General features: G+C 43.1%; 1 protein-coding gene across 2 annotated transcripts in view; it reads left to right on the top strand.

Moving 5' to 3' along the window:
• The window catches only part of Ube3a (ubiquitin protein ligase E3A), a 40,477-nt gene that overhangs the window by 5,064 nt on the left and 22,007 nt on the right, over positions 1-13,406 (top strand). Inside the window, exons 4-9 of one of the 2 annotated variants that reach the window (XM_065446962.2) lie at positions 1,665-1,811; positions 3,130-3,520; positions 5,486-5,638; positions 7,446-7,749; positions 8,394-8,549; positions 11,376-11,693. In XM_065446962.2, the coding sequence (XP_065303034.1) occupies positions 1,665-1,811; positions 3,130-3,520; positions 5,486-5,638; positions 7,446-7,749; positions 8,394-8,549; positions 11,376-11,693 (1,469 nt within the window). Of the gene's footprint in view, positions 1-1,637; positions 1,812-3,129; positions 3,521-5,485; positions 5,639-7,445; positions 7,750-8,393; positions 8,550-11,375; positions 11,694-13,406 lie in introns of both variants that reach the window. The other variant, XM_065446961.2, reaches the window with a different exon arrangement.

Here is a 13,406-nt window from a genome sequence, read left to right as displayed (position 1 = left end):
ATCAAATGGAGTGTTTTGCTTTTAGTTTGAAGTGCTTTCCTTGCCTTTTTTTCCCCAAGACATCCTTCTGCATTGCTCTGTGAAGAGCATGTTGGCCAGGTTGCAGACCAAATGTTGCACAATATCCTGCAACAGCACAATGGTTTCCAGAATTGTATTTGCATAGTATCTTGTCGATGGCTGTCTTTTGTGGAGCATGGAGGCTTACCCCTTAGCATCACTCACATAATGTCTCTGTTGCATTCAGTGGCACATTTTCGTCCTTTTGTAGCAATGACCAAATGACTAAACGAATTTCATTCAAAGGAATGTTTTAATGGTTTTAGCTCATTCCATCTAATCACATAAGTTCAACTCCAACATGATTGATACTACTTTCGTTATCGCAAATACAGGAAAATGCCTGTATGGTATAATTTTGTTGCTATGTGTGCAAACTTTGCAACAGGCTCACCCTCGTAGAAAGTGCGTGAGTGTAACCGTGCATGAATAAAAAAGTTGGATGCGGTGGTGGCTAGCAAAAAGGAAAATTTGCAACTTGGTTGATTGAGGGGCACTCATTTATCCATCACTAAAGAAGACATTTGAGCCAATGCCTCATACAGCAGCACGTGCAGGTTTCCCAGCATTCAGGGGTTCAAATCTGTGCAACAACACGGGATAGACTATGGGTATAACACAGAAAATCAATAAATGTTGACCAGGCTTTTTCGGGGTATTTAAGCTGTGGGAGCCACTATTGAGCGCAAAAAGAGAAACTGCCATTGATTTAGCTGACAGTCCGCACAAATACGCATTTGACGTGGTGCACAAGGTGCCCTTTGCTCCTTCTCGTAGCAGAATAATCCTGCCTGAGACAGCAACACTGATATGCTTAAGAACGTGTCTTTCTGCAATCTCCCGGTACTGTCATGTGATTAAGGGTTTAGTATAGGCATTTGGCTGCTTTGAATTTGTGTTTCCAGCTTCACTTCTCGGTTGTAGTTATTTCATAGGGGGGTAATTTAACATACATACTACAAACCGCCAAGTGGATCAGCAGCCTGTATACCTATATGTTATTTTGATGCCCATTTATGCCCAATTCAAAGCAGCCTAACATTTATCTTGCATAAACAATCCATAACTGGCACTCGGAAAAAAAAAAAGAAAATGCACATAAATAAGCTTTGGAATGCATTTTATCACTTACTAGGGTGTGCTTTCCTAATGCACATGTGCCAAGCCAGGGGCACCCTGACAAATGGCCCCTGCTCTTCCATGGCATCTGTCCCAGAAAGCGCGCAACATTAGTGAGTCTTCTCTCTCGCTTGGAGGCCAGCTCATACATCTCTCATATTCTTCTACCACGGTTTTCAGTGACAATATTTCGGAATCAGATAAAAAGGAGCTATAGAAACTGAAAATATGATTGAAAAAAAAATTTTTTTGCCAATTTCTTACGATGCCAAAGCTGCGGCCTACATAATCAATGATTATCAGACAATTTCGGATGGCTGTTGGTGCAAATAGTGTGTGGCTGAAGCAATAAACTCTCTTATCTCTACAAAATTTTTATTAAGGATTACTTAATCTTCACGGAAGCAGCTGGCATGTTCCAATGTAGAACTTGTTCATTTCCTTTTACCTTTCTTTAGCAAATGGTGCAAGCATCACCACAACAGTTCTTGCAGCCTCAAGCTTAAGAGATGACCTACGCCCTCAGGACATGGAAATTGACCTGTACTGCACCTTCAATGATAGCAGCCCACTAACAGTCCTGCCGAAAAAGCTGACGAGTGTGAACACCCTTTCCCCACAGGAAAAGCCTGGTGAGCGATACTTCAGTGCCAAATTATGTTTAGCTTCCTGTTTGTCACATGCTCAAGCACCATGTGCAGTCACATGCTCATCTATATCTGACTTTGGCAAGTAATACTTAGCCAGTAGATTTATACGAAGAAAAAGAGAAGCAGTGAGAAATTCCTTGTCGCATTGCATTTCACATGCTTAGAGTCACCAAGTCTCAAATTCACTGGCTCCAGACGAGCTCCACCAGGGCAGTTGATCTGGCCCATGGTGCATTGCCTTACTTTACAGTAGGTTGGAACACTGTAAGATGTTGTTTTAAATGTAGTGTAGCTTGAACACATTGTCTCTACCCATAGCCATTGTTATCTTGCCTCAGCACAGAGTCAAGTGATATTCAGTGAGAAAAATGTATGAAATGTAGTGTTTCTTGCAGAGATATCTATGTACTGCCTGTAGTTGCATCTTTTATTTTTATTAGAAATGTGGATAACAGGAACTGAGGGGCTCCATTTCCTGTTTATTACAACCACATGATGCCAACAGACAATGAAGCCAATGAAAGGATATGAAAAATTCACTGTTGCTTTAATTGAAACGTAGAAGTTATAAGGAAACTAAAAATGAAGTGAACGAAATGACACCATGCTGCCTGTGGGAATTGAACCTACAATCTCTGCTTGGCGTGTGTGATGCTCTACCAATTGAGCTATGGTGGCTGCTGCACCCCCCGTTTGCTTTCTTGGGTATTGGTGTATGCGTACTAGACCTACCCCTATGAGTGTTAATAAATGTGACATTGAGAGTGCCACGTTATAAAAATACATTTTGACCATTACAATTTGTACCTTTGACACTTTTTTTATGGTGTTTTCCTCTGGTCATTCTGGAGCAGCTGCTGAAATACTGCAGCGAGTGCTATGATTTCATCAGTGCGAATCTGCCAGTGAAGAGCAAGAGTGCTCCACAGTGGATTACTGGAACTTGTTGTGCACATGTCACGAAAAGCGATTCTCAAAACAGTGCTTGACTTCCACTCTGCACGATTTCATGGCAACAAAAGTCGCTGTCCCACAGCAGGGACAATGTTGCTCACATAAAAACGGAAGCAATATACCCGCGCCTTGGCAGCAGAACAAGCTAGGGGAGTCGATCCACAACAACCAGTGGAAAGCGCGAACATGCTTCAGATCGATGAGTAGAAATTGGATTCGCCACTTCGGAGCCAAAAATTTTGCTCCAGATTGACCAGCGGAAAACATGATCAGATTATGAGCACGAAAAATGTTTGAAGGAAATCATGGTGCAATGTGCCAGAAAACAATTGTTGCTTTCTGACAGCCACCTCTGGAACAACAGCACCAGCAGAGATGGCTCCAAAGGCTCCACGGACATATCGCATGCTGACTGAGGAACTCCTCCTTGGCCTGGTGTCTGAATGTCGCTCCTGCGGCAACTACACACCCCTCATCCATGCGTTAGGCCAGGTGTTCTCACGAGAGAAGTTCCTCAAACGCAGCTTTCCACGGAGGCTGTCGCCTTCTTCAGAGGACGGAGGCCTGACCAAGGAAGACCTGCGAACTATGGAGGGTGACATGGACAAGGACCAGGACTCGCTTGAACTGGAAGGTGGAATAGTAGCCCACGATAGTGATGACATGCTTGTGGAGGCCGGTCTGTCGGAAGCGGTGCCTGACGGTGTATCTAGGAATGTTGCAGCTATGTTAAAGGAGTGAGTACTGACACAATGGTGTTTCTTTTTGCAGAAAAGCTGTATAGCCCCTGTATTCACAGTTTACTCATTTGTGTATGTAACTTGTTCTTGCCTGTTCTGTCCAGTGGGTGTGAAGGGAAAAAAGCATCTGATATTGCGCTGTGGGCAAATTGAACCTCCTGCATACTCAATGTTGCTCTATTTCAATTGACACCTGCTGCGGTAGCTTAGTGGCTATGAAGTTGTGCTGCTGAGCTTGAGGTCGTGGTTTTGATCCTGGTTGCGGTGGCCACATTTCGATGGGTGTGAAATGCGAAAATGTTTGTGTACTTAGATTTAGGTGCACATTAACCCATTAACTGTTTTGGATGATCACCAATGCGTCTCCAAAGTATTAAGGATGAGTGCAGCTCGTCCTTGTGGTATTTGTTCACTACTTGAGCGTTTCAGGCGACAGTCGCTTGTCCATGGCGTAATTGGTGTTTCATTCGTCAGGTGGCAGTACGTGTCTGGTGATTTCTTTACTCCTCTACTGCTGGAGCGGTAAGAAAGGGGCCGCTGTCACAGGACATAAAATTTGTTCATAAATTATACATTGTGCACTGACTGTCTCCTGTCACAGTACTAGCACTGAGACACCTAATAATTCTATTGGCAGATCTTTAAAGCTATTTCCAATGTGGCTGTGGCAATTTGAGCTCATGAGGCCAGTTAAAGACATGCATTCTTTTTTTTTGGACTGTCTGATTTTTCGAATGTTTTCGAAGGTCCGTAGAGAGTCTGAAAAATTTGACGTTAACTGTACTTAATGTTTTAAATTTCATTTCATTTCATTTTAGCGCTCTGAGTGTTGCCACACATGACCACTTTGGTGAAGGCACTACCATATTTGGTGGGATGTTCAGCTTGCAGCATTTCATTCGGTATTCTTTTCTTGTAAGACTTGCAAAACCAGTAATGACCTTTTTCACATACTTTGAACCAGTCACTCAGCTCTTTTTATTGAAGACATGACACAAATGATTGTGCATAAATCAGTATTTAAGTAGTCCAGTGCTGAACTTGTGATCACGTGGCCAAGAGAAAGGTAGTGTAGTGTTATACAGCTGTACAGCCTCCGTCATACTTATTCTGAACACACCTTAAAGCGTCTTTTCGTTTCTCCTGCAGATTGTGGTGGAAATGACTGTTTGAGTACCTTAAAAGTACTAGCTTAAGCATCTTCCATCCAAGATCTTCCATCCAAGATCTTCAATCTTGGCTCCTTACAGCCTTTGTTTATTAGAATGAAGCTGCTTAGTATGTGTCTTGATTCTTCAAATTAAAACCCTGACAGTGGCTGTACAGGAATAAACTGTATTAAATCTAGTACTTGGAACTTGTTCATGTTGTACACACGCCCTTCTCCAACCAAATGCACCACTTACTGTATTTGCTTCTAGTAGACAAGTGGAAAATGTAATCGAGGCTATCAATGTGTGAAACGTTTGCTTTACATATTTAGTAAAGCCCAACGGCATGGAAGCAAATCCCGCTCGCAGCGGCCATATTTTGATGGGGCCGAAATGAAGAAATGCTCGTGTATTATGTGTTGGGTGCACGTTAAAAAAACCCGAGGTGGTCAAAATTATTCCATAAGAGCCCACTAGGACGGGCTTCATAATTATATTCTGGTTTCGGCACATAAAGACCTGGAATTTAATTTTTACATTTTTAGTGAAAGTAGTTCACTTAGGTCTCTGCTTAATCAAATGCCCAGGCCTCATAGACTTGACTGAAAATATTTACACAGAAGATGTTCACTCTAAGTTTCTCCTTTTGGTTCGCAGTCAAAAAATAAGACTTGTTTTTTCTTGATTCTAATTAGTCTACAGTTCACTCAAGCTAATTTTGCCTTTGAATCTACGCATATTGTGCAGTACATTGCACACTTTCGGGCATTTAAGGTGATCACCTACTTTTCTTTTTTCTTTTCTCTTGCAGACTCAATGGATTGGTGAACCAGGATATTCCAGTGGATGTAGAGTCTGTCAGGAGGTCCTATGATGTCTTGTTTTCTATACCAGACCTCCCTTTTCTCGACGCATTAGTGAATGCCATTATGATCCTCTGTGAAAACCTGGAAATTGGCCTCAAGTAAGGCACCTTCTTTGTGCTGCAGTTAAGTTCATCACTGTCCTTTTGTGTTCAGTATTCACAAAGTAAAACCATGTTTTGTCACAATGTTCTATCGATAACTGTTTGTGCAATAAGACAAGCTGTTTGCTGTGAAACATAATTGTGAGAGCTTGCAAGGAGTGCGAAGCAATTCTCCAAAGCTTCCGTCATGCTGATGTCATTCTCTAATCTCTTCACAAAACTTATAAAAATGCTTATGATCTCTCAAATAAAATTCAGGTTATAACTTCAGCATGCTTATGTCGCTCTTGAATAAACACTGGTAGTGACGCAGTCCTGAAGTTGCCACACCGGCAAGCTGCGACATCACGAATTTCGACAGCATCTGCTCAGGTCTAGTCAATCGTTTTTGTTAAAGTGGGACTGTATTATGTTCTCAAGGTGGAAAGATAACACCACTCAGTATGTTTTGGGAACTTTTCGTGCTTCAAAATGGCCCAAATACAACAAAATGCTTTTAAATCCATGGTGTCTGTGACATACCAGTGATGAAGGGTATCAGCACTAAGTTTGAGAAAGAGGAGCTTGGCTTTCCTTTCTGCTGCTGTTAACCTTCTTCTAATGAAAATACAGTTTAGAGGGACTACTGTACAATAGACCTTTTTCATAATTGTAAAGCTAGCTTTCCTTTGAGACAGTTTGCCCAACTACATGAATGCATTGTCATTTTTTCAGACAGCGCGTACAAGCACAGCTTGCTTGTATTATGACATAAAATGTAGACGTGGTTTCCGTGATGAAACCATGTGCAAGAGACAAGCCTGCTTGCTTGTATTATTTATGTATATACATATAATTGCGATAATTGCATATAATTGCGATGCGATTGTGGGGTCTGAAGTGGGGTTCTCACACCGTACTCTTGGGACAAAGGAACGACAACACAGTAGTGCAAACAATCACAAGGGCATTTATTGCACCTTTCATACATCAATGCCTGCTAGCCGAGTTGCTATCCACAAAACATGCCGATGGGCGCGCGACAAATCTAGAAGTCCGACTCACCGCGTCCTCGCGAGCGAATATGTTCGCCCCATGCTGGATCCCAACGCCTGGTCGTTCGCGTGTATGGTCACGCGAATCGTAGCGCGTTCGAAGGCGGCCACGCGAGGCGGTCTCGCAGATGCATCGGTCGCCGCGCGTGCGGAATGTCCGCGCTGTTCGGCGACCCGCCGGGGAAGAGCGTTGCTGCACGTGCGGCACATCCGTCGCTTCCTGTCTCGAAGCCAAGAGAGAGTGGCTTGTCTCTCCCGCGCCCAAGTAACCGCGCAGCGGCGCGACGCTCGCGCCATCTCTCGCACCACGCTTGTACCACTCCAACGCCGCGGCCCACGCGGCGACGGGGCTATGCGGGAAAACAAGCTATCAGGGGAGGCGCGAGGGTCGCGCATCCCCACACGATATAATTTAATTCTTAGCTTGCTGGGTGTCATTTCATTACAAAATTTTGATACTAGTGCGGCATAATCGTGAGCAGTATGCTTTTTTCTCGAGCGCAGCAGAAGGTGACAGCCACACCTCTTTTTGGTACAACATAAGCACATTAGTTTGCCAAAAGGGCCGTCAAAAATCGGAACATCGCCGGAGCAGGTAAACTTAAACTAATTACGAAAGTGCAGTGCCTGTACTAACTACTGGATGGCCTTAAGTGGATAAGAAACAGCTCCAACATGTTCAAATCGACAATTTAAAGCGTCGATCACGGGTGATCAATTTGAATAGGTGTGGTAACGAAAGAATTAAGTCTTGCCCCATCTGGTCGTAGGTACCACAAGGCATACCAGAGGGACCCCAGTTTGCTGTCAGTGTTTGTGGTGTTGCTGGAGCTTCCGCTGCTCGAGGGACCTCTGTGCGGCAGTGCACTGCACGCCCTGTGTCGGGCCTGTGCCCTGCTGCCGCCAGAAGCCCAGGCGCGGCTGGCCAAGCAATGGGGAGCCCAGTGCCCACCCCACAGGCTGCGCAACACCCTCAACGCACTGCATCAGGTGCTGACGGCACGCGTCATTGAGGGACACTTTGGCCGAGACTTTGGTGTGGCCGACGATGAGCTGCTGGTGGCCTCCATCAAGGTTGGTTTCGTGCAATGCCGTTTTACTCAGTGCCTGTTGTATGTAAACTGACTTGAATTCCCTGGAAAGTAATACTGAATAGGTGTAGCGGAGTTTTTAAAAGTTGCTTCGGAAAGACTAATGTCCGAAGTGGAAAAGTGTCAACGTAGTTTGTCAGCTTTTTTTGCCTGCATTGTGATCTTTTTGTTGGCACACATAGTGCTTGTCTACAGCACTGTAAGAACATGGTGATGTGAATCACTCTTGAAGAATATGGCACCAAATGGAAATTAGCTAGGTTTCTAGTACATATTGAGTGAGCTAGCGCAGCTTATAGAACACTTACTGTAGGATTACGCTGATTGTTGTGGAGGTGCTTTGCAAATACTCGAGTAAACGCTCTGGTCATATTCAAATTTCACAAATTCCATTCTGTCCAAGTAGAATTAAATGCTATTGCACTATTGCTCCAGTATCCAGGGCTCTAGTTCCTTCATATTGTTATGCTACAGAGTTTCTGATTAGCTGTAGTGACTCTTCAGGGTACACAGTGCCAAGTGTTTCTGTATTTAAACAAAATATTTCCATTAACGAAAAGTCTCGCCCTTGCATGCTTCCAAGTTTCATTGAAAGGGCGTAATTTGTGTCTCTGGCCATGGTTTCAGACTATGAAAATTCTCTTCATGTCCAACGTGCTTGGAGGTGAGCTAGAGCAGTGTAGAGATGATGACGACGAAGTACTCGCCACTGAAGATGGTCGACACAAGGACCCATCTCAGATGCTCAAGGACGACCCACTGTGTGACCTGCTGGGTGTCAAGGTATTGCCATTCCAGCATTTTCCATGTGTCTTCAACCTGTTTTGATGAATCGTGCGGCAGTATTTGCCAGCAAAAATAAAGCCACTAGGAACTCGGTTGTTGTTGAGCCCTGACTCCATCACATCAAACTTGTCAGAGCCAGAATTGGTTTTATTTAGGCAATAAATAAGGTTGCTTTGGGAGACAAGTGCAAATGTTTCACACCAAAGCATTTAAGGAATGCAGTTGAAACAGAAATCTGACTAGATGGCCCAGAGTTCGATGTGATCATGCACAGATTGGCTTTGTTTCTTTTGACAGAGGTGGTATGTTCATTCAACTGTTTCTTTTAAATGGGAACTATGCCATCATGTTATAGCCTGGTACTGAAAAACTGTACCAGGGAATACCACCTTTACTCACCACACATCACCATAGTACCTTTACTGGTTAAAGAGAAGTGTCATATTTGGCTGTGCCATATACGATTTGTGCATCATTCGAAGATCATCACTCCAGTGAGTGCCTGTGAGGCATTGATGGCCTCATGAAAAATGCAGCACATGTAGAGGTTCATTTCACTACAATAACATACATGGCAGCCTTTATGATTTTACTGAAAAATGCAGTATTTCTAAGGGTCGCTTATGGTTGTTGTATTGATGCCAATAATATTGTAATTTTTAATTCGCGTCCTCTATAGGGCAAAACTGATCTCAACAGAATGCAAATATAGTCATCGAGCGATTTTTCAGAGCCCGACTTTTGAGAACCTGCTCAATTATTTGGAACCACTGGAAGCAGTGGCAGTAAAATGGCAGTAAAATTTCGGCCACTGTTACATGAATATTTCACAAAAGTATGTCTAAACATTTCTGTTTCTCTTTAACGCATATTATTTTTGCTGAGAATGTATAGAGCGGTGGGCATTTACACAGTGTCTCTACAGAACAAAGTTGGCAAATTCTTTTTAATGGGCAGTGTGAGTCGTGCTTAGAAAACAATTTTTACTACGCGTGTGAGAATACCTGAATATTCCATTTCAAATTGACTATTGAACGTACAAATAATTTGATTTGGAAATCGAATATCTAATTTGCAATTCCTTGAATATTGTTACCTTGACGCACGCTGCATTCCCAAGGCACGCATACTCTATCGGTACATGGTTCGACCCAGTCGACAATACTGATTGAAACAGAGAGAACAACGAAAGCAGCACGTGTGGAAAGCATGGAAGCATGTGTGAAGATCGGGCTGATTAGCCGCCGGAAGGCACACTGATCGCATCGAATACACGAGTTCAGTGTTCATGCATGCAAATTCATGCAGTTCAGAGCTTTCTACCCGCATGCGAGCACACGAACCATCTTAGTGAACATGTTCGCGGTAGTTGCTGGCTGGTCAACCGTGAACCCGAATGTCGCTTCAAGGGCCATTAATATAACCTGTACGCGTGATTTGGTGACCGTTCACTGATAAGCCACCCATATGAACATGTTGGCAAGAAGCTTTTCGCACTGGTTCGCAGCCTGTTATCACATTGGCCGGCAGCGAATTTTCATCACAGCCACATTGGCCACACTGTCTAGCCCGTTAGGCCTAATCGGTGGTGCGTAAGGTGTCGGCGACTAAAGTTACAGTTACCGAAGCGATGCAGATATATCCACAATGCTTGCACGACTCTCATAAAGTTGATGAACCACCTCGCCAATGAAGGTGAGTGCACAGAATGACCATTGCATGCTCATGACCACCATCTTTGCAAAATACCATATGGTGGCCCCTCGTTCTGAACGCCGTTTGTAGGCGCTTAGTGGTCTCTTTTCACAGCTTCGAGCGACATGTTACAAGACTAGCTTTGGAGTTACATGACGAGCTCAAAAGTATTGTGCGACGGTGTGATGACCCCTGCTGCAGGTGGCAGTTTAACACGGACGAAAAAGAAGGGGGGGGGGATGTTGCGTAAGCGTGCCGTGGGCATCCCAATTTGAGAGCTCTTACCGTTGGTGCCAGCCGTGGGCGACGCGTGCGGTGCTAATGACCACACGGAGTGGTGCCAAGTGATGTGATGCGCATTCCCTGCTTTTGTCTGTTGAGTAGATTGGCATTATAACGAGCTGATGATATTCCACATAAACCACCTGCCATAAAGAAAGCCCTCTTGTTTTCTGAAAGAAAATGGGAAAGCAAAACTTCCTAATCAACAGAAGAGTGCCATTAACCATAGTGTGGCCCATTATTAAACTGAAAAACCCATAAGTAGTATTTAGGACAACTTTACTATTCCTTCAGCTTCAGAGGAAAAAAAGCACCTAATTCTATTTTACAGTAGTGGTGGTAAACTTTATTTAGAAAAAGAATGTCTGTGTTACAGACATTCTATCGATAAGGAATAGTTTCCACATCTTCATAAACGAACTGAGTTGTTATCAGTGCTGGCATACTAATTTGGTGTTCTCTTTAATAAGAGTAGCACATACTAATGAAGCCTTTATAGCCCAATGAGCAACTTCATGATGTTAAAGTTAAACCCAGTACAGTAGACTTCCGTTGATTCATTGTTTTAGAGTTCTAGAGTCAATTCGATTTTTCAGTTTATTCAATCCCTACCGAAGGTCCCTGCCAGCACCCATGCATTGCAATGGGCTCAAACTTTTGTTATTTCGATCCTAAAATTGGCTTTTGGCAATTGCAAAGGCCACTCTAATGGTTCTGATTACTCCTTCTCTCAGTTTCATCATTTTTGCACTGCTTAGTCAGCTATGAAGACACACAAACCTTCCCGACTTTCTATTCGCGTAGGCCTAATTCCATGAATTTCTGCCTCCATGCTCTCTGCGCTAGGTGGCTGACTGCCGCAAGCCACTCATACCATGGGAAGAGTTTTACAACGAACCCCTGAGTGAGCAGCTGGAAACAGACCGAGGGTTTGTGCACTCTCGGGGGGCCAACACCAAGGAGGGTCACTTCTCCTTCCTGGGCCACGCTTTTGTTCTGACTCCCGCTGTGAAGGCACTGGGCCTGTATTATGACAACCGCATCCGCATGTATAGCGAACGACACCTGTCGGTTATTCAAATGTTGGTGGGTGGTGCACCAGCTAACCCTTACCTTCGCCTCAACGTGCGCCGCGATCACCTCATCGACGATGCACTTCACAGGGTATTTATTCCAGTGCTGGTTATTGAGCTGAGTCCTTTGTTTTGCAGTGATAATGAGCCAGCTAGCTTGCCTCAAACTTGCGGCACTTTTGGTGCAGTGTTGGTAACTTAGCAAGGAAGTCGCTAAGCATAGCAGGTTTTTAGTCACATTAACGATAGCTTTGCTTTTTCTAGCCTTAGCATCCTTTTTAACTAGTACATACATAGCCAGGGACTTTGGCAAATTTCAATACCTTACTCTCATTTTATTACAAGGGCCTTCATATGTTCCTCCATTTGTTGCGACTTTTAAAGACATACAGAAGAGAGTAATCTAGTTGCATCAAAGCTTCTTTTCTATGCATAGCACGGTATTTGTTTTTCTTTTACATATTCTGATCGTTGACTCAGCACAGCAGGAAGCAATTGAAAGCTTCAGTTTAAAAATAATGAGGAAGATGTCTAGAAACAATTAAAACAAAAATACAAAATTGCAGTTAAGCCTTCATCATTGTCGCTCCTTGGCGACATTTGGCTAAAAATTGGTTGCTTTGGGCTTTGGCCTGGCAACTTAGTGCAAGAAAACGTTACCAACACTGTTTTGCTGTTATTCCGTGCATTGCTTTTCAGTAGTGTGCTGATGTCTTGCTTGAATGTTCCCCTTCAGGACAGTGAGTGTTGAACATTGGGGTAACTGAGGGTCTTGATTTATTGCTATTAATAACAAAAAATGTGTAAGGAAGGCATAGGGCATAGTGCTTGTAGTATTTGATTGAAATATAGAAATAATGAAGAAAATGTAAGTGACAATGTTCTGTTTTCAATATTACTTCTACATTCTGGTCTAAAATAAAGCACTTAATCTCAACTATGCTTCATTGGCATCATTGTCTGTTGGCTTCATTTTGTTGTTACTACCAATCAAGACAGGTTAGACTACAGGGCTGTTACAGGAACATTAAATTAACGTATTGCATTGCCTGACAGTGCATGTGTAAACTTGATAAAACGTGTGATTCAACCTGCTATTGGCTCAAAGTGCAATTTTGTTATTGAGTCTTCACTGTACTGCGTAGGCAAATTATAATGTTGCCACTTGTAATGGCAAAAAGGTTGTGTTGATGCACTTTTTATGCTACCTACATTATATGTTTCAGATATTTTACATCAACTCGGTAAATGTGTACTGTAAATAAAAATAAAGGTGCAAGAGCTTGAGGGGACATGTGGAGCACTTGCACAAGGTACAAGGACACCAGAAAAAAACATTGAGCACGTATTCACAATTCTGTGTCAGTGTTCCATGTGTCGTTCTGTGTCTGCGCCTAACTTACATGACACCTCCATACATGATCCAGTTAAACCCTTATTGTAACCCTCATACCAAATAAGACTGGATGTTACAAAATTCAACATTGTCAGATTTTTATGCTTCCTGGTCATCATCCTGAGCAAGTTGATCTGTACAGTGATATCTCGATATAACGAATCTAAGGATCGCTGAAAATCATTATTTATTTTGAAGTATCATTGTTTTAAAGACACAAAATTAGATTATACAAAAGAGATTGGATACGTTTACAAGCAGTATATCTGCAAATGGATTTATTCCTAGAACATATAAAAACAAAGACTTCACCGGATAAGGGTCGCAGTCATCCAGGAAGATCTGCTGCTAATGATGGAGGTACTATAGCTGCATGCAAAATGTTTCATGGCTTGATTGCAAATGTGC

The sequence above is a fragment of the Dermacentor albipictus genome, chromosome 3 (assembly GCF_038994185.2).
Source record: "Dermacentor albipictus isolate Rhodes 1998 colony chromosome 3, USDA_Dalb.pri_finalv2, whole genome shotgun sequence".
In the NCBI taxonomy this organism is placed as follows: Eukaryota; Metazoa; Arthropoda; class Arachnida; order Ixodida; family Ixodidae; genus Dermacentor; species Dermacentor albipictus.
This window is presented reverse-complemented; position numbering and strand designations above follow the sequence as displayed.